This window comes from Meles meles, chromosome 2, assembly GCF_922984935.1.
Source record: "Meles meles chromosome 2, mMelMel3.1 paternal haplotype, whole genome shotgun sequence".
Taxonomy (NCBI): domain Eukaryota; kingdom Metazoa; phylum Chordata; class Mammalia; order Carnivora; family Mustelidae; genus Meles; species Meles meles.
The window spans coordinates 23,656,654-23,677,821 of NC_060067.1; the positions used below are offsets into that span (position 1 = coordinate 23,656,654).

A 21,168-nucleotide genomic window follows, 5' to 3' on the forward strand; every position below is an offset into this window, starting at 1 on the left:
GTTCTGTGTGATACTATGATGGTGGATACAAGTCATTATATATTTGTTCCAACCCATTGTGTACAAAACCAAGAGTAAACCCTAATGTAAACCATAGACTTTGGATGATAATGTGTCCATGTATGCTTATCAGTTGAAAGAAATGTACCGTTCTGGGGGATGTTGATAATGGGGGGGAGGTGTGCATATTGTGAACTAAAAGTACTCTAGAAAATAGTCTCTTTCTTTCTTTTCTTTTTTTTTTTTTTAGATTTTATTTGTTTGATAGAGACACAGTGAGAGAGGGAACATAAGCAAGAGGAGGAGAAGCAGGCTTCTCGCCAAACAGTGAACCTGATGTGGGACTTGATCCCAGGATGCTGGGATCACGACCTGAGCCAAAGGCAGACACTTTAACGACTGAGGCACCCAGGCGCCCCAATATAGTCTATTTTTAAAATAAACATACCAGGGCACCTGGGTGGCTCAGTGGGTTGAAGCCTCTGCCTTCAGCTCGGGTCATGATCTCAGAGTCCTGGGATCGAGCCCTGAGTCGGGCTCTCTGCTCGGTGGAGAGCCTGCTTCCTCCTCCTCTCTCTCTGCCTGCCTCTCTGCCTACTTGTGATCTCTGTCTGTCAAATAAAACAAATAAAATCTTTAAAAACAAATAAAATAAACATACCAAGACCCACCTCTAAACAAAAAATAATATCTGCAAATATGCTATTGCCTCTGAAAATCTTGCCCCAGGGCATCACTTCTCATGCCTTCTTTCTTTGGATTGCAAATAGAGCCTAGTCAACGCCTAAAGAAAATTGCCTTCTTGTTTATAAGTCAAAATGAAAATCCAAGCCTCTTAGGAAAAACTGCATGCCCCTTAGACATTTTAGACTAAGCTATAGAATGCAATGTAAACTCATTTTTTAGTGTGCATAAATTTCTTCTGTAGCTGAGAAGTTGTTAGATGGCAGGAACCAATGCTTTTTTTTTTTAAGATTTTATTTATTTGGCAGAGATCACAAGTAGGCAGAGAGGCAGGCAGAGAGAGAGAGGAAGAAGCAGGCTCCCCAGCCGAGCAAAGAGCCCGATGTGGGGCTCAATCCCAGGACCCTGAGATCATGACCTGAGCTGAAGGCAGAGGCTCAACCCACTGAGCCACCCAGGCGCCCCTTTTATATATTTTATGTAGTATTTGTATGTGTATAATGTTATTGAGTCCCCTGAAGAACTTTAATAAAATAGACTCTCTCTTGTGAACAATGGGACCTCTCTCATCTCTTCATTCTTTCCTAGCCATCTGACAAAACAAGCCTGAATGAACCCAACCACTAATTTTCTCCGTCTTCAACTGGGCAGCTGAGCACTGTTGAGTAAATCAAATAACACCATTATCCCAGCTGTGATGCTACAAAGCACACGACAGGGAGCTAACCTTGTCTTCAGGGTAGTATGATACTGTGATTTATAATAAATATATATTTGGTCTTTATCCTATTTCTAGCACAGTTATCCTAAAGTCCTTGAGATTTCCTAAGCGGTAGGAGAAATAAAGGTGTGGTTTTGTTTTTTTTAATTCCGGTGTAGTCGACATACAGTGCTAAATTAGTTCCAGGTGTGCAATACAGTGATTCAACAGGTCCATGTATTACTCAGTGTTCATCATGGTAAACGTACTGGTAACCCCCATCACCTGTTTCACCCATCCCCCACCCACCCACCGCCTCTATGGTAACCATTTGTTAATTCTCTGTGGTTGAGGGTTTTTTGGTTTGCCTTTAATAAAGGTGTCGCTATTCATAACAAACTCTTCAACCACACCTGAGTTTATGTTAATGAGGTGACTTTCTAAAAACACCTACGAATAATGACTACGTGCCTTGGGAACTAACCATGTGATCATCAGGTTGAACGTCAGCCCCATCTCCTTGACTTTGACGGAGGGGAGAGGAGCTACGGATTGAATCAACTGGTAACGGCCAATGATCTAATTAATCACGTCCTCGGGGCGCCTGGGTGGCTCGGTTGTTGGGCATCTGCTTTCCGCTCAGGTCATGATCCCCGGGTCCTAGGATTGAGCCCCCGCATCGTGCTTCCTGCTCTGCAGGAAATCTGCTTCTCCCTCTCCCACTCCCCCTTCCTCTCTTGCTATGTCTCTGTCAAATAAATTTTTAAAAATCTTTGGGTGATTGGTATGCTTGGAGAGCATGGTAGCTCCACGCTCCCTTTCCGTATACCTTGTCCTCTGCGTTTCTTCCCGCTGGCTCTTCCTGAGTTAACTGCGTGTTGGATGGAAAACCCACACATTGGAGGTAGGGTCAAGGATACTCAAAACTGTTTATGAAATTTTTATTCTTAAATGACATTGGCAACTGAGATGAATGGAGAATTAGGTGAAAAGAAGTGAAATTAGAATGCATCAATAAATGGACAAAGGATCAGCAAGGTTCTGGGATAGGCATTTGATATTTCCCAGGAAATGATGTAGTGGAGGGAGAAGAGTAAAAAGATAGTTGGGGAAACAGGTGCATAAGAAATGAAACTGTTGGGGCACCTGGGTGGCTCAGTGGGTTAAGCTTCTGCCTTCAGCTCAGGTCACGATCCCAGGGTCCTGGGATTGAGCCCCCATCAGGCTCTCTGCTCAGCGGGGAGCCTGCTTCCCCCTCTCTTTCTGCCTACTTGTGATTTCTGTCTGTCACATAAATAAATAAAATCTTAAAAAAAAAAAAAGAAATGAAACTGTTTTCAAGGTACTTAACTATTTAGTATAAGAAGTCAAATAATGCAGCTGTTGCCAGGTTCTGTAAGAAGTAGAAGTCACCATTTGGGAAGGGTCTAGGCTTGTACCCTACTGAAAAGCTATTACTGTCACTGTTCCATGGCAATAGACCTGAGATTTCTGGGTCAAAGAGAAAGGCATTGCTCATGGCATAACAGTGGCCAGAGCATCATTTGTCAGTTCCCCCATGTTTCCCAAGTCCCACTGGGGAGATGGAGTTAGGCAGAGATGGATGTCTGCACTTGCTGTGAGTTGTGTGACAGGAAAGGAATATTAAGTTTGGGGGATTTGCTTTTATAGTAAATGGAAGCAGACCTGCTCCTTGGGAAAAACATTACCTCAGGTCTGGAGATCCATCACCCCAAACAGCCCTGACAAATGACCTGAATAAAGAGCAATCAATGCCTTGTGTTTTTGGCATACCCAGCAAGAATTTGCAAGGACACTCAGGACCATGGCAGAGTGTCCCTCGCAATAGTATGCTGGGTTCATGGGATGGTGAGGGGAGGATGGATAAATTCTAATACAAGCGTTGAAGAAATGCATCAAGGAGGTGATTTTACTTTATTTTTTACGATTTTACTTACTTGTTAGCACATGAGAGATCTCAGGCAGAGGGAGAAGCAGGCTCTCTGCTGAGTAGGAAGCCTTTTGTGGGACTCAGTCCCAGGACCCTGGGATCATGATGTGAACCACAGGCAGACGTCTAACTGACTGAACCACCCAGACGTCCCAAGGAGGTGATGTTTAAGCTGTGTTTTCATAAGAGGGGTAAATGTTCATCAAGCAGACATGGCGAGCAGAAAGGGTATTTCAGCTTGAAACCCCGCCAGAACACAGGTGTGGATATTTGGCTCAGAAGATTTACTAAGGTCTTAACCATCTTGTTTACCTTGGTAAGGTGTCTGAATGTCTTCCTGCAGGCAATGAGAGACCACTAAAGAAGGTCTTAAGCAGGAGAATGCTATGATTTTTTTTTAAAAGATTTTATTTATTTATTTGACAGAGAGAAGACAAGTAGGCAGAGAGGAGGCAGAGAGTGAGGGGGAAGCAGGCTTCCTGCTGAGCAGAGAGCCCCATGCGGGGCTCAATTCCAGGACCCTGAGATCATGACCTGAGCTGAAGGCAGAGACTTAACCCACAGAGCCACCCAGGCACTGCAGGAGAATGCCATGATTAATCTGATATATATATTAGAATTGTCATTCTAGATTACCGGGTAAAAATGGTGTTTTGAACTTAGTCTTCTGAATTTGCCTCCTCTTAAGACCCCCTGAAAATGACAGTAAAGGGATTTAAGAGTCCTAAACTCTCAAGGGTAGAGGAAAAGATTCTGGAGTCAAAAGCAAAGGACTCAGCTGATTTGGAAAAACTAAATTCTGAACCAGCAGCAGTAAAGCCAATGAACAATCTTATTTACATCACAGAACCTCTTAAAAAACTGAGAAGTTGGCTTCTGGAAAGGGGTGATGAGGGTAACCACACTGGAAGTTCATTTAGGAATGAGTTACATCTTTGTGCCCCCACCTATCACCCCTGGATAGCCTAAGTCCGTTGTGTTCAGGAGAAAGTAAAACAATGTCTTTGGGGTTTTTTTTGTTCTCTCTTCTTAAAAATTAAAAAAAAAAAAAAGATTTGAGAGAGCGTGCGTGAGCTGGAGGGGCAGAGAGAAAAAGAATTCTTGAGATTTCTGAGCATGGAACCCTGTGGGGGCTCAATCTGACGACCCTGAGATCATGACCTGAGCTGAAACCATAAGTTGGACCTTAACCATCTGCGCCACACAGGCACCTTTTTAATAAAAAAAAAAAAAAATTTTTTTTTAAAGATTGATTTATTTGAGAGAGTGGGCATGACTGGTGGGGGAGGGACAAGGGAGAAGCAGACTCCCCACTAAGCAGGGAGCCCTCAGGACCCTGGGGTCATGACCTGAGCTGAAGGTGAACTCTTAATTGACTGAGCCACCCCGGTGTCCCTAAAACAATGTCTTCATATTGGAGGACATTAGAAACCTGAAATAGAATAAGTGATAAATTTTATACTCAATTCTGAGACACACACCCCCAAACATACACCAAAGCCCTTTTCTCTCAACTTGATTTTCAACAAACTTGTCCTACAGACTGTTTCCAATCAAGTCAAATGTCCCACTTTTTTTTTTTTAGGATTTTATTTATTTTCTGAGAGAGAGAGAGAAAGAACACACAAGCAGGCAGAGGCAGCAAGAGAAGCAGGCTCCCTGCCAAGCAAGGAGCCTGATGCAGGACTCAGGACCAGGACCCTGGGATCATGACCTGAGCCGAAGGCAGCAGCTTACCCAACTGAGCCACCCAGGCGTCCCACATGTCCCACTTTTAAATATGCGCAGGTAATTTACGACTACCAGATACCCCAGGGAGCCTCTAATTGAAAGATAGTGTCCAAAACCAACAGAAGGGGAAAAAAAGTAGATTGTACAAGGAGAAAAAACAACTTAAACTATCATTACTACCAAAGTTGAAATTTTATAATAAAACCAACATCCCTCTAGCAGCAATTTAGGGTTAAAGCCAAGCAAGGCTAGATAGGCTTTAGGGAAAAGCTGGCCAAGAAGACCTGAACTAAGGTAGCAGTAGCAGAAATGAAGACGGGAGCATTTTAAAAATGCAGATTGTAGGCCCCTCAGTAGAAAACTTACTGAGAACCAATAGGGATGGAGGTCCATGAATCTGGAATCTGTTTAACATCATCACAGGTGATTCTGATGTAGTCAGCTGACTTTGAGGAGTGGAGACAGGCTCTAATTGGATATAGGAGGGTAAAGAAAAAGGCAGGGGTGGTATCTAGGTTTCTTTGCTGGATGGATGATGGTGTTATTCTCAATACAGAAACGTATGGGGACAACACCCCCCCCCCCAACAGTTTTGAGTAGGCTGTGGTACATCCGTGTGAAACCATTGTGCGAGGATGGATCTATCTCTTGCTTGGCTTACTGATAGTTTCTTGCCACTGACCCCTAAGGACAGGACGATGTCCCATGACTTTTCATATATAGTCAATACTGGGCGGTCTTCTCAGTCCTTAAGCACAAATTTTAAAAACCTGATCACTTCATCTCTGCTGTTGCAGAGTAGCTTAGAAATAACACTTATTGTTTCCCTTGACACCTGTAATAGTTTACATGTCTCCAACTGTAATAACTTGGAAACCAATTATTATTCAGGCATATAACTTAAGTAACTCTCTCCCCCGCCCCCGACCTATTTTATTGCGACTACTGTAAGCTGAAAATTTCTTAGTCATCGTTTAAGTCTGTCTCTTGCAATTAAAATGTCAACCTAATTATAACAGGGACCTCCTTTGCAGGGTTCATCACGGCACTCAGTCTTCCAAAGTCTACTTCTACTCTCAGAAAATGTCAGATGGATTAAGTCCATTTACTATTGCATTTCACCGCTATATCACCTTCCTTCCCATCAAGCCTAGACAGTATCTTTCTCTCCACTTTGTGGACAAGGAGAGAGCGGTTTCAAATTAAAGTACCTCGCCCGAGTTTAAGTATGAAAGGGCACGATTCTAAGCTGGTCAGCTCCAAACTCTGTGCAAACCCTGTCCAAAATCCAGCGTGACAACAACAGGTGTCAGAGTTAAGCGCAGTGGGCAGAAGCACTGCCAGATCTCCTGCCAGATTACCGGCAAGATAGTTCGGAGGGGGCAGGGCAGTGGGACACTATCCGCCCTCGTCGCTTCAGCTGACGTCAATGCAGCGACGCAGAAGATCACGCGAGAGCCGGTGCCTCTCAGATCCCGGCGGCCGGTGCGGTGGGTAAGCTTTACGGCTTGTGGGTAATGGCTACTTTCACGTGTGTTGGAGGAGATGCTGGGTTTGGTCTTTTGGAAGGTCCGGATGGGCTAACGCCTCTGCCGCAGTCCTCAGGCCTTCTGAGTGAGTCTTGCAGGAGGCCGCATCCGGCGGGGGCCTATGTGAGGGAACTGAAGTAGGGGGAGGCTTCAGGCTGGGTGTGCAGCTTCCTTCAGCCTCAGGGCCACCTCCTCGTCCCGGATGTGTCAGTGGCGTCTGGCAGGTTGGTGCCGTGCAGAGGCTCAACTGACCTGTGTGATCTCTCCGGAGTTACCCAGCCTCGGACCCTTTGCCCCTTCGTTCTGAAAGAAAGAAATCTGCTCTACTGTTTGCTCGTATGGTTTGGAAGAGCGAACGAAAGTGTTTTGGGAGCTACAGAGTGCATTGTTACTAAATGTCGTTGCATGATGTAAATTAAGAAGCCAATGGATGCAGCACAATAAAGTTTCTAGATTATTTGTCTTTTTAAAATAACTGATAAGCTAGGGAGAGAACCCTTGGAGCATGAGAATTTGTTGACACTCTTAAGACCTTTGGTAACTTAATAGCGTCTACTGTTGTAAATGAAGTAGCGAATATGTATTACATACAGAATCTGCTTACCAGATTTGCTCCCCTCCCCCATGAGGTCTCAGAAATGTTTGGGAGTCCAATGAGTATATATATTTTTTTATTGGAGAGAATGTATTTGATTGATAAAATACCTCACACAATAGATCTTGCCTTAAGTTTCTGTAGCAACCACCGGGGAACTGGCAGTTTAAAGTAGAAAAACATCTGAATTACATAGATATGTGTGGTGAGTTCTGCAGTTTGTTATGAAATATTTTTTAAAAGTTAACTTTATGATCTTTCCCCCTTGATCTCAAGTATTTTGGAGTATAATAATCATAATGTCCTCATGTGAAAAATACTTAACTGCTGTAATTGTTTTTGCATTAAAAATGCATTTTGAGGGGGATACATACAGTATAACATTTTATACATACAGTATATATACAGTATGACATTTTTGTGAAAATGCCTTATAATGTAAGCAATGTGTTACTGATAGCAGGAGAGAGTAGCAGGAGATCTGCACTGACTACCTCCTGTGATAAATGTACTTGGCATAATTAATGCGTGCTATGGACAATCTTTATCCAATTCGTGTGTATGAGGAAAAATTCAGTCTTTTTATCTTGTACATTACAGCAGAGAACATAAAAATGCTTATTAAAAACTACACTACAGTTAGATTTTTACATTTTGTATTTAGATATCCTAGCATTTTCAAACCTTATGGGTCTTAATGGTGATTGGTTCATTTTGCACTCGTTAGGAATGTTTTGTTTTCTAAAATTTTTTTAAAAGAGTTTATTTATTTGACAGAGAGAGCACAGCCAGGGAAGGCAGAGGGAGAGGGAGAAGCAGGCTCCCGGCTGAGCAGGAGGGCCCCAGGCGGGACTCAGTTCCAGGATCCTGGGATCATCACCCAGGCCGAAGGCAGATGCTCAACGGTCTGAGCCACCCAGGCTCCCCTAATTCATATAAATAAATTATAAATAAAATTATACAGATAAAAGTTTATTTTATTTTGAATCAATGAAATCAGTTCAAATATGTATAAGCAAGTAAGAAAAAAACTAGGCTACTTCGTAAATCTTGCTTTTGAAATACGGATAGGAGTTCACAGAAGAGAAGAAAATCACTTTTATCTCAAGGAAATACTAGCAGTTATTTCTTAATCGATGATCCCTAAAATTTTTTTTTTGATGAAATACTGTTTAAAATCTTTATATTTTTATTGAAGTCCAGAGAATATTGATAGAATGCTTTGAGTTGTAATGCTGTAGTTTAAATGAATTTATTGGGAATTTAAAAGTAGAGAATAAAGAGGTTATTCAGCATTTATAAAAGGGACTATTTGTGATCTCTGAAATATTATAATAAATAATATTTTTAATATATAGTGGACTAAAATTGGGTGGATATAGGTAGTTCTTTTCTTTTTTCTGTCAAGGGTTTATTTTGCTGTCACCTAAGTTCAGTTCCTAAAAGCACAGTTTATTCCCATTAGTCTTTTCAAAGACAATGTGCAGGATTTTAACCACTTTGCCTTAATCTGGGATGATAACCAAAAAAAAAGAAAAAAAAAAAAAGCATGTAGTGCTTTAATTTGAGTTTTATTGGTTAATTTTTTTGTTTTTTCCCATTGTGGGCAGTCAAGAGAGACTACATTTTTACCTGTTTTTTTCTCCCTGGTGTATACCACTCCTCTCCCAAATCATATTCCAGCACCGACCCAGTGTTAGGTCAGTGGTATCAAATTGATTTTCAACCACCTTGTCTCACCACAGATCATTCCTGGACTCTGAGATTAATTATGTTTTTGATATATTTATTTTTGTGAGGAATGATTTATATAGAAGTTTCACTCTCCCTTTCTCATTCTACCAGGTTCCCTAAAATTCTCTGTCCCCATAATATTTCTGTATATAGGTGGAGTTCTCTGCTACCAATGATGTTTAGAGAAACTTCAGTGAAATGACTCTTCAAGAACTGGTGCATCGGGCTGCCTCCATTTATTCAGATAAAATAGCTGTATGTTTTGATGAGTGTAACAGCCAGCCTCCAGTTTATTATACCTATGCAACTGTGGTTACTATTGCTTCAGAATTATCAAATTTCCTGCAATTACACTGTGACTTTCAAGGAATTCGGGAAGTTGGTCTCTACTGCCATCCTGGGATAAACTTACCCTCTTGGATTTTAGGGTAATTGTTTTAATATTAAAATTTTAGTTTTCTAACGTAATTTATAATTCTTTAATACCCAAAATATGTTGTAATTTAATATTCTGTTTACTATTTTATTTTTATGTATGGCTTATTCGATTGTAAGCTGATGGAATTCATATTTACCCCCAAATTATTGTTTTTTAAAGATTTTATTTATTTATTTGACAGAGCACATATGCACAAGCAAGGGAAACAGGGAGGGGGTCCCAGAACCCTGGGATCATGACCTGAGTTGAAGGCAGATGCTTAACCGAATGAGCCGCCAAGGCACCCATACCCCAAGATTACTTTTAATCATTAAAGTTAATCTGAGTTTATTTAGGAGAGACCAGAAGTTTTTGCTAATAGAATACTTATATATTTCCAAAATATAAGGACTTCTTTTGTGTGCCAGAAGAAAGCAGTCATAAATTCTGTTGTATCAAAGAAAACAAGTGTTTCAGAAATAATGTAACTGGTTTTTTCCCCCTGAGACAAAGTTTTAGGTACTCGGGTATTTAATAAGTGAATGAATGAATAAATGAGAGTTTTGGGTGATGGTTCATAAAAACTGAGCTACGAACTGAGGAAGACACTGATTCAAATGATCATTTGCAGAATGTTCATTGAGTTGTTCTAGAATATTATCCATACATAGTGATTCCTGTACTAGGGTTCTGCAGTAAATAAGAGCTGCTAAAGAATTAGAAAAGTTGATATTCATCCCATGGGATGTGTGTTAGTAGATTAATTGTATAAATGTAAAGCAAAAAATTAATTTTTAAAAAAATTTTACTTTCATTCAATCATTGACAAATTTTATTGAGAATTTCCTACAAAAATCTATTGTCGGGGTGCCTGGGTGGCTCAGTGGTTTAAAGCCTCTTCCTTCAGCTCAGGTCATGATCCCGGGGTCCTGGGATCGAGCCCCGCATCGGGCTCTCTGCTCCGTGGGGAGTCTGCTTCTTCCTCTCTCTGCCTACTTGTGATCTCTGTCTGTCAAATAAATAAATAAAATCTTAAATATATATATTGTCCCCAAAGTAATACCTCTAAGTATATATACCTATATATACTTTTGAAAAGTTTTATCTTGAAGTAATCTCTACATCAAAGTGGGGCTCAAACCCACAACCCCGAGATCAAGAATCATATGCTCTATTGACTGGGCCAGCCAGGTCCCCCTACCTCAAAGTACTTTTAGTTAAAACAACTAACTGATTTTGGATCTTATTCCCACTTAAAAATCAATTTTAAGGTCCCCCCCCCCCCCCGCAAGGTATCCTGGTTTTGGTGAAATGTCATTTTTAGTGTAGATGGTATGAATCTGCATACTAGTAAGTTACATGTGGATATTTAGCTATGTTATCATAGATAAGAAAGAAGACTCTTTTTTAGTATTTTAGTAGTGGTGTTAACCAAGTATATTATACTATAATACATTAGCTTTGAAAAATCTTGGATTTCTGTATATTAAGGGATAAAAATTTAATTGTAGGTATTCTCTCTTAAAGACAAAATAAAAATAACTATAACCAAAGATGTGTCAACAAAAATATTGGGCATTTCTGCTATAGTCAATAGTAAAGTACACAGAGAAACTGAAATACTTAAAGATGATTTTCAGCAGATCTTCTGTGCTGACTCTGTGCTGTCTCTTTAGAATTCTCCAAGTCCCTGCTGCTTATGCTCCCATTGATCCAGATTCACCACCAGCATTATCAACTCATTTTATGAAAAAATGTAATCTAAGTTATATTCTTGTTGAAAAACAGCAAATTAATGTAAGTGTATATATTTAAATTGGGGTTTTTTAAAAAATGTGTTTATCTTTCAGTTGAAGACCTGATGTGTCTGTCCGAAAATCCTTCCATATCCAACTTTTCTAACTACAGTTTTTTAGTCTCATCACTGTTGACATTTTGGGTTGGGTAATTGTTGTGAGGAGTGTCCTGTATATTACAGGTTGTTATAGAAACATTACTGGTTTCCACCCCCTGGATACCTGTAGCACTGCTGCCCCCACCTCCCCCATGAGTTGTGACAACCGAAATTGTCTCCAGAAATAGCCAGATGTCTCCTGGAGGCACCCTTTATCCCCTACTTTCTGTTGAGAACACTGCTCTATAGCATGAACATATGTTCTAGATATATACTAAGGTACTGCATTGTTTCGAATTTCCTTTCCCTTTCCAAAGCTGTTTCTATACTAGGAAAATTTTATAATACTTGCCACAAATATAAAAGATAAATGTCTCAATTTACAGTAGTCATCAACATTAAAGGATTACAACCGAGCTTAAATTTTGAAAAAGAGATTAGCACTTAAACCAGACTTCTCTGGAAAACTAAATTAATTTTTTAATTTTTTAAATGACTGCCAACCAGACACCTAGCCTAGGAACACTGCTTTATGGGTAATCTTTGGTGTTAGGAGCTCATCAAGATGCATCCCATGTTTCATTATTTATTTGTAAAATATTCTGTTTACCAAAGAGAAATAGAACATTATAGAACATAATGTAGCTTGCTTTTACCCTTTTTCTATCTGAACCAATTTATTTTTTATTTATTTTTATTTTTTTAAAGATTTTATTTATTTATTTGACAGACAGAGATCACAAGTAGGCAGAGAGGCAGGCAGAGAGGAGGAAACAGGCTCCCCGCTGAGCAGAAAGCCCGATGTGGGGGCTCGATCCCAGAACCCTGTGATCATGACCTGAGCTGAAGGCAGAGGCTTTAACCCACTAAGCCACCCAGGCACCCCTATCTGAACCAATTTATATTTGAGGGAACTTAAGGGTATTCCACCTATGTATCTTTATGTGTGTATATCTCCACCTGCATATAGAACAAGAAATATCAAGAGCTTGAGATGTATGGAGGACTTCCTAGAGAATCACGGGTATTGAAGTCTCTAGAAAGACAACTGAGTATAATTGGCTACATATAATGGGTTAATAAATATTCTCTAAATCTATTCATGTCTAGACAAGAAATTGATTATTTCTTTGATCTAAGCAAAACTAAAATGGAGATGTGACATTCATTTTTCTTAACCTTGGTGAAAGTTTTTAAAAATAGGTGCTTGGTGTGAGAATTGTCAGTATCAGGTATTCTTTCTAACTGCTTATAAGAAGGAGTTGGGCACATAGAAAATCCCCTAGAAAGCACCTTGCTTAATGTCCCATGACTTTGATGTAAGTGTTCCTCCTTAACATGTGAGCAGTCAAGAAGTGTTTATCGAGCATGTACAGTATGCTCAGCATCCTCTAGAGCAGTGGTTCCAAGCTGGAGAGTTGCGCCTCCCGGCAGACATTTGGCAATGTCTGGAGTTATTTTTTTGTAATGCTGGCAGTAGGGACACCTGGGTGGCTCAGTTGGTTTGGTGTCTGCCTTTGGCTTGGGTCATGATCTCAGGGTCCTGGGATCGAGCCCCGGGTGGGGCTCCCTGCTCAGTGGGGAGCCTGCTTCTCCCTCTCCTGCCATTCTCCCTGCTTGTGCTCTCTTGAGCCCTTTCAGATAAATAAAATCTTAAAAAAAAAAATGCTGGCAGTAGGGGTGCCACTGGCATCTGGTGATAGAGGCCATCGGTACTGCTAGAAATCCTACAAAGCACAATATGTATTGTCCCTTACAAGGATTTACCTGGTCCAAAATGTCAGTAGTGTTGAGATTGGGAAACCCTACAACAAGTTGTTTGGGAGGGCATTAGTGTGCAAAAGAAGCCCGAGACCTGATTTTTGTCTTCTAGCTGCTTATAGTACACAGTTGCCACGAGGACAGCACTGGTTTGAACTCTGCAGCTTCACTTACACTTTTTTAATAAACAATATAGTACAGTATCGTACACATTTTTAAAAAGATTTTATTTATTTATTTGACAGATGGAGATCACAAGTAGGCAGAGAGGCAGGCAGAGAGAGAGAGGAGGAAGGAGGCTCCTCGCTGAGCAGAGAGCCCAATGTGGGGCTTGATCCCAGGACCCTGGGATCATGACTGGAGCCAAAGGCTGAGGCTTTAAACCACTGAGCCACCCAGGCGCCCCCATCATACACATATTTTCTTATGTTTTTCTTTTTAGCATCAATACATTTTAATATAGTCATATTTTTAAATTCCACATTTGTCCCCAAAATATCCTTTTAGCTTTTTGTGGGGAGGGATTCAAAATCTGGTCAAAGATCATATAATGCATCCATTTCTCATACTTTCTTAATATCCTTTCATCTAGAACAGCTCCCCTGCCCTTTGAAAAATTTTTTTCATGACCTACACATCTTTTAGAAATCAGTTATTGAGGTTTAATATACATATAAAAATCACCAATTTTATGTGTATATTTTAATGAGTTTTGACAAATGTTTTGTCAAACAGGAAAGCAGGTCACACCACACCTGATCCTTAATATACTTAACAAATGAACAAAACACTATAGGCTCCTGCATTGTGACCTTTTCCTCTCATTTCTTATTTTTCTCTCATTTATCTCCTTTATAGTAATTTCTTTGACGTGAGAAGTTTCATTAAGCTGCTTTTTGTCAACCTAAAAAGATGTATTGAAAGGAACCTCACTTTTAGCATGCAGAAATTGAATTTAGCATCGTTTTATCCAAATTCAGTAAATCTGTATTAATCTGTCTCCACCTACCAAATACCTGAGGCAGAAACTCTGCAATCTTCTTATGCTCACTCCGTATCCAGAAAGTTATGCAATCCTTATTGACTCTGGCTCATAGGCTCTCTCTGTCCACTCTTGTTGCAACAGACTAGTTCAGGCCTATATATCGTATCTCACTTGTTGCAAGAGGTTCATTAGAAGACCCTCACTTATCAAAAGTCTTATTAGTCTGTCCTTGGTGGAGTAAAGTCTAGCCTATGCTGTTGCCACCTTGAGTTGGATCACATTGCTTACAGGTTATGGTGTAGAACCTTTAGGATTGAGTATATAAAGTTATTAAGGATAGCATCTCCTACTCACTTTCTCCCTCTCCCCCAATTCTTCAACTCCCTGGAATGGTTAACATTCTCCATAACACTAGCTTTCTTGGGTCATGTACTCTGCATTAGCTATTTGCCTAATAAAGTACCCCTCTTTACTTGGATCAAAGCTACTTCTAACCCAGACATTACATAGGATGTAGCAATTTCAGACCTTCCAGAGTTAAATTCAGTCTCCTCTGTTCCCATTAACATTTCAAGTATATTCATTTTCACAGTTGCCCTACCATTGTATGTTTTTATGTCTTTATTTTGAAGGTGACATCGAAAGTAAGGAAAGAACTATATTACAGGTTTCTAATTTTTTTAATCCCTAGTTATATAGAAATATTCAAAACCATGTTGAAGGAAAGGAGTAAATGAATACTTTGTATTACTTCTATGTAAAAAAGAATGTTTTTTTAAACATATTAATATTATGAACTTTGTTCCCCATGTAACAGAAATTCAAATCTTCCTTCGAAACATTATTGAATTATGATACACTTAAAGAACATAATGGCCTAGTACTCTTCAGACTTGACTGGAAAAATGTTGAAGTGAGCTTGACGCTAAAGGACAGAAAACAGAAATATGAAAAAGAAAAAATGACAAACAGCAAAAATTCTGGGAGCAGCACTGAAGAAAAGTCAGAAGAGCACATGGATGTGAGGTTAAAGCATTGCTTGGCCTATGTTCTCCATACATCCGGCACTACGGGGATACCTAAGATTGTCAGAGTCCCTCATGCATGTATAGTGCCAAACATCCAACATTTTCGGTGAGTTCTGGCCTTCAGATCCTTCTTCAAAACTTATATTTTAAAGGGTAAAAACCATTTTTTAAAAGATTTTTATGTATTTACTTGAAAGAGAGAGGGAGAGCACAACCAGGGGTAGTAGGAGAGGGAGAAGCAGGCTTCCCGCTGAGCAGAGAGCCTGATGTGGGGCTCTCATTCCCAGGACTGTTGGATCATGACCCAAGCTGAAGGCAGACACTTAGCCAACTGAGCCACCCAGGCATCCCAAAAACATTTTTTTAAGTAAACTCTCCCCCCGATGTGGGACTTGAACTCATCACCCCCAGATCAAGAGTTGCATGTTCTACCAACTGAGGCAGTTGGTGGCACCCCAAAAGAAAAATTTAATTTTTATTTATTTATTTTTAAAGAATTCAAGAGAGAGCAAGCGAGCACAAGCAGCAGGGAGGAATAGAGGGAGAAGGAGAAGCAGATTCCCTGGTGGCCACGGAGCCCAACACTGGGCTGGATCCCAGGACTCTGGGATCATGACCCGAGCTGAAGGCAGACATTTAACTGACTGAGCCACCCAGGCACCCCCTCAAGGGAGAAATTTTAATCTCCTTTCATTATAACTATTTTTAATTTTCTTATTTATTTTTAAAGGTTTTATTTATTTATTTGACAGAGAGAGATCACAAGTAGGCAGAGAGGCAGGCAGAGAGAGGGGGAAGCAGGCTCCCGGCTGAGCAGAGCCCGATGTGGGGCTCGATCCCAGGACCCTGAGATTATGACCTGAGCCGAAGGCAGAGGCTTAACCCACTTAACACCACCCAGGCGCCCCTGTAACTATTTTTTTAAAGATCGATTCATTTATTTGAGAGAGCATGCACGTAAGTGGGGAGGAGGAGCAGAGGGGGAGGGAGAGAGACTCTCAAGCTGACTCCCGCTGAGTGCAGAGCCTGATGTGGGGCTCAGTCTCATGACCTGAGATCATGACCTGAGCCAAAATTAAGAGTCAGACACTTTAACCGACTGAGCCACCCAGATCTTCCTGTTTTTTAGAACTCTTGTTCCTAAATTGATAGTCACAAGTAATTGGGTCTCTTGTTTTGGCTGTATCTGAACTTTAGTTCTTTGCAGGTTAGGACTTCACCTCTCTGATCCAGACCTGGAGCCAAACAGGGAGCAAGCAAACAAATGATGGTTGAAGCTTTGCTTCTAAGTTATGAGTGAGAAGGAAGTGTATTCCTGGCAGAAGTATGGGAGAAAGGAGTTTGGCTTGCTAGCGTGTAACAGGGCAGAGCTGAGGAAGGAGTGGGAGGGCAGGAGCCATGTGACCTGAGGAGCAGGAGCCTGTTACGCCTTGTGGAAGAATCTTGCACTTAAATCCAGTAGATGTGAAAAGATTTGGATTTCATTAAGCTCATTCTCACAGCATTGTAGAACTTGGTTTGCTCATCAGGACATGAAAAATCTCTATGAAGTCAATTCTCAGTTTAAGAAGAAGGAAGGAAATAGAGAAAGGGAACTAAGGGAGAGTAAGTTAGGAAATCAAAAGAGGAAATAAATAGCGATACAGAAACTTTGTGACTACAAATATTTGTGATATACAAATAGATATTTTGTGTCATTTTAAGTTTTATATGATTAAAAACTTCCGAACAACTACATTTTAAAAATACAAAGAAATAAGAGGGGTGCCCGGGTGGCTCAGTCAGTTAAGCATCCGACTCTTTTTTTTTTTTCCTTTTTAAAGATTTTATTTATTTATTTGAGAGAGAATGAGAGCAAGAGAGAGAACATAAAAGGGAAGAGGGTCAGAGGGAGAAGCAGACTCCCTGCTGACCAGGCAGCCTGATGCGGGACTCCATCCCAGGACTCCAGGATCATGACCTGAGCTGAAGGCAGTTGCTTAACCAACTTAGACACCCAGGCGCCCCGAGCATCTGACTGTTCATTTTAGCTCAGGTCCTGATCTCAGCGTTGTGAGATTGAGCCCCATGTCAGGCTCTGTGCTGGGTTGGAGCCAGCTTTGCTTAAGATTCTTTCTCTCCGCCTGCTTCTCTCTCTCTCCCCCTCCTAAAAAAAAAAGGTAGAAAGAAATAAAATTTAACAGTATCTTATTTAATTCAGAATATCTAAAATATCAATATGTAATCGATACGAAAATTGGGTTTTTTACACTGTTTTTATGCTTATCTTAAATCTGGCCAGTATTGTACACTTACACATCTCAGTCTGGGTTAGCCGCATTTTTAGTGCTCAGTAGGCACATAGCCTTCTAATGCCTACCGTATTGGACAGTGCAAGTCTAGAAGAAGGGAATGGTGAAATGAGGCAGAGAGGAGTCTTGTAATTGATAATGTGGTCTTTCGTGACTTTATTTCCGAGTGCCCAAGACTGAAGACAGACTGTATTAGGCTGGGGATAAGGGAATGAGAAATAGGAAAATGGAGATAATAAAGTATTCATTTCTTGGAGCTAGTTTTAATGGGAAAGAAAGAATTCTGGGAGGGTATAGGTTTATCTTTGAGATGAGAGACTAGGACACTTGGGTGGCTCAGTCAGTTGAGTGTCTTACTCTTGATTTCCCCTCAGGTCGTGATCTGAGGGTCATGAGGTTGAACCCCATATTGGGCTCTCCACTCAGTATGGAGTCCGCTTGAGATTTTTTTTCCTTCTCCCTCTGTCCCTTCCCTCACACATGGGTGCGCTCGCTCTCTCTCTCTCTCTCTCTCTCTCTGTAAAATAAATAAAATCTTAAAAAAAGAAACAAAGAAACAGGGTGGCTCAGTTGGTTAAGCGGCTGCCTTCGGTCAGGTTATGATCCCAGGGTTCTGGGATAGAGCCCTACATCAGGCTCCCTGCTCAGTGGGGAGCCTGCTTCTCCCTCTCCTTTTTGCTTGTTATTCTGCCTTACTTGTGTTTGCTCGCTCTCTCTCTGTCAGATAAATAAAGTGGGAGACATTAATAGGCTGGTGGTTGAGAATTGGTAGGGAGAATTGTTTTTGAAAAATCAAGAAAATAGGGGCGCCTGGGTGGCTCAGTGGATTAAGCCGCTGCCTTCGGCTCAGGTCATGATCTCAGGGTCCTGGGATCGAGCCCCGCGTCGGGCTCTCTGCTCTGCAGGGAGCCTGCTTCCTCCTCTCTCTCTGTCTGCCTCTCTGCCTACTTGTGATCTCTGTCTGTCAAATAAATAAATAAAATCTTTAAAAAAAATCAAGAAAATAGTATTGTAAAGGAGTAAGATACCTTGAGATGGAAGGGCGAGGAATGTTAGAGGAAGCTGATGGATTGTAACTTCTTAGGCAAAGTCATATGTTGAAGAGTATGAGAGGTGAGGTGCAGTGGAAACGCAGGGAGCTTGAAGGGAGTGGAGCAGATTTGGAATCTACTTTAGGTGGGAGAGACAATGGGCCAGCAGAGGCAGGAATTATGCATAAAGTGGGAACAAGTATGTGCCCAGTGAGGGATAAGGGACTGATTTAAAGTATAGAAATTTCTTGATTGCTATTTGTGCTTGAATTTGATGAAATCTATTTACCTGTTAAAGATCCTTTTTTGATTTACTTTCAGGGCCAGAAAAGTCACTTGCAGAGGGGAGTTATAGTAGGTTTACTCGGTTTCCTTCTTGGGAATAAAAGTCACTCTGAAGAAGGAATTTATGGCAACTTCATTTCCCAGAAGTTTTTATGAGGGAAGCTCTAAGAGGGCTTCTTTCCACATCTATTAAATCCAAAATGTCTTCAGTTCAAAGTAATCTTCCTCTCAACTCTGGGGTTCCAAGTGGGTTCCCACAATACTCTGTCAGAGAGAGAGAGATCACAAGTAGGCAGAGAGGTAGGCAGAGAGGGGAAACAGGCTCTCCGGTGAGCAGAGTCCGATGTGGGGCTCGATCCCAGGACCCTGACATCATAACCTGAGCCGAAGGCAGAGGCTTAACCCACTGAGCCACCCAGGAGCCCCTAATCCTTGCTTTTTAGATAGAGTAGGTTTAGTGTGTTCAGAACGAAGCAAAGCCATAGGCTTGCCTCTAAGTATCTAATACTCTGTAATATCCTAACTACATGTATTCTGCTCTTTGTTCAGCTCCTGAGAGAAAAGGCCGAAAGTGGGAAAAGGGAGTCAGAGGTCTCTGTTAGGCATCATTAAATACGAAGGATAGAGTAAGTCAAGTTTGTACCAGAAAAGTAGAACCAGGAGATTATATCAAGGACTTACTATAAGGAATTGGCTTATGTTTGTGGGGGCTAATCAAGACTGAAGTCCGTAGTGTAAATAGAAAGGAATGATTAGGGGGCACCTGGGTGGCTCAGTGTGTTAAAGCCTCTGCCTTCGGCTTGGGTCATGATCCCAGGGTCCTGGAATCGAGCCCCACATCCGGCTTTCTGCTCAGCAGGTAGCCTGCTTCCTCCTCTCTCTCTCTCTGCCTACTTGTGATCTCTGTCAAATAAATAAATAAAATCTTTAAAAAAAAAAAAAGAAAGGAATGATCAGGAGCAAACTGGAACCCCATAGGCATGTGCTTGTTCATAGGCAAGACAGGAAAGATATAGGGGAAAGGGAGAATAATTGTAGACCCAGATGCTGCGTCTTTTTTCAGAGAAGGCCTAACACTTTTTTTTTTTAAAGATTTTATTTATTTATTTGACAGACACAGATCACAAGTAGGCAGAGAGGCAGGCAGAGAGAGAGAGAGAGGGAAGCAGGCTCCCTGCTGAGCAGAGAGCCAGATGTGGGACTCGATCCCACGACCCCGAGATCATGACCTGAGCCGAAGGCAGCGGCTTAACCCACTGAGCCACCCAGGCGCCCCAAGGCCTAACACTCTTTACAAGGCCTTCCAGTTGAGTAAATTGAGTTAGTCCAGGATAATCTCCCTTTTGATTAAAGTCAGCTGAGTAGGAACTTTGTCTACAAAATCCCTTCACAGCAGGACCTAGTTTAGGGTTTGACCAGTAACAGAGAGGTGTGTGTGCTGCTGAATGGCAGCTGCCTCCCTTCTGTCCTCCACCTCTTGAGAGAGAGGGTCCCTTGTTTTTTAACCCTAACAAAACATACTAGAAAGGAAATGCTGGGGAGTGTGGTTAATTCAGCCACACTTACACATCAGAAACCCATCACAGATGATGAAATGTCATGTGAAGAAGTGGGTATTGCTTTAAATGGCTTTTAATCCTCACATTCGTAAAGACAAGTTCTGGAATTAATAACACCATTTTGGTTAATCTAAGAGTAAAAAGAGTAAAAATCTGGCCAACATCCAGAAACTTCGTGGTCATAATTTCTTAGGATGTATGATTACCAAATGTTAGACATTTTTCATAACTGCATTCTGTTTTGCCTTAGGGTACTTTTTGAGGTCACACAGGAAGATGTTTTGTTTCTTGCTTCACCTCTGACCTTTGATCCTTCTGTTGTGGAAATATTTGTTGCTCTATCAAGTGGTGCCTGTCTGCTTATTGTACCAACTTCTGTCAAAGTGCTTCCATCAAAATTAGCTGCTGTTCTCTTTTCCCATCACAGAGTAACTATTTTGCAGGTACGTTTTGGCGGGAGGCAAATGAAATGCTTTGGCTTTTATTTAACATTTTTAAAGTCTTAGAGAATATTTTGTATTCCTATAGTTTTTTAGTAGGTTAATGATAATCTATTAGATTATTATGGGTTGTCTCCTGATGATATGATGTAATTTGCTTGAGAATGAAAACAATCAGTTAATTCTATTTAGAAAATTACTTTACTCTCCATTTGGTACAATAATAGCTAGAGGAAGTTGACCTTCACTCACATCTTTTGAGATACACTGCTTCTCCTATCTTAAACTTTAGCTTTTAGTGAAAAACACAAAGTTAAATTTAAATTATAATTAGTTAGGAATTTAGATTTTCTCACTTTTTATATCAGTATATTTTACAGTAACTTATGGAAATAAATTTTAAAAATGTTTATCTGAAAGTATGTGACTGGTATATAAGCCTTAAGATATTACATTGCAAGTGGTTAAAGATAAGATATTACATTGCAAGTGATTAAAGATACTAAAGAAAATGAACAAAATTATATGCAAATCATGATAAACTAAAAATAG

At 40.7% G+C, this 21,168-nt stretch overlaps 1 protein-coding gene across 9 annotated transcripts in view; it reads left to right on the top strand.

Moving 5' to 3' along the window:
• The first annotated feature begins 6,527 nt into the window (after positions 1-6,527).
• AASDH (aminoadipate-semialdehyde dehydrogenase) overlaps positions 6,528-21,168 on the top strand; it is a 38,734-nt gene continuing 24,093 nt past the window's right edge. For 3 of the 9 annotated variants that reach the window (XR_006817419.1, XM_045997734.1, XM_045997738.1), the window contains exons 1-5: positions 6,580-6,819; positions 9,078-9,352; positions 11,019-11,139; positions 14,800-15,116; positions 20,427-20,619. Coding sequence is in view for 7 of the 9 variants with exons in the window: in XM_045997734.1 (XP_045853690.1) it covers positions 9,123-9,352; positions 11,019-11,139; positions 14,800-15,116; positions 20,427-20,619 (861 nt within the window). In the remaining 2 variants the exon portion in view is untranslated. Of the gene's footprint in view, positions 6,820-7,336; positions 7,396-9,077; positions 9,353-11,018; positions 11,140-14,799; positions 15,117-20,426; positions 20,620-21,168 lie in introns of those variants that run through there. The other 6 variants (XM_045997736.1, XM_045997735.1, XM_045997737.1 and 3 more) reach the window with 6 other exon arrangements.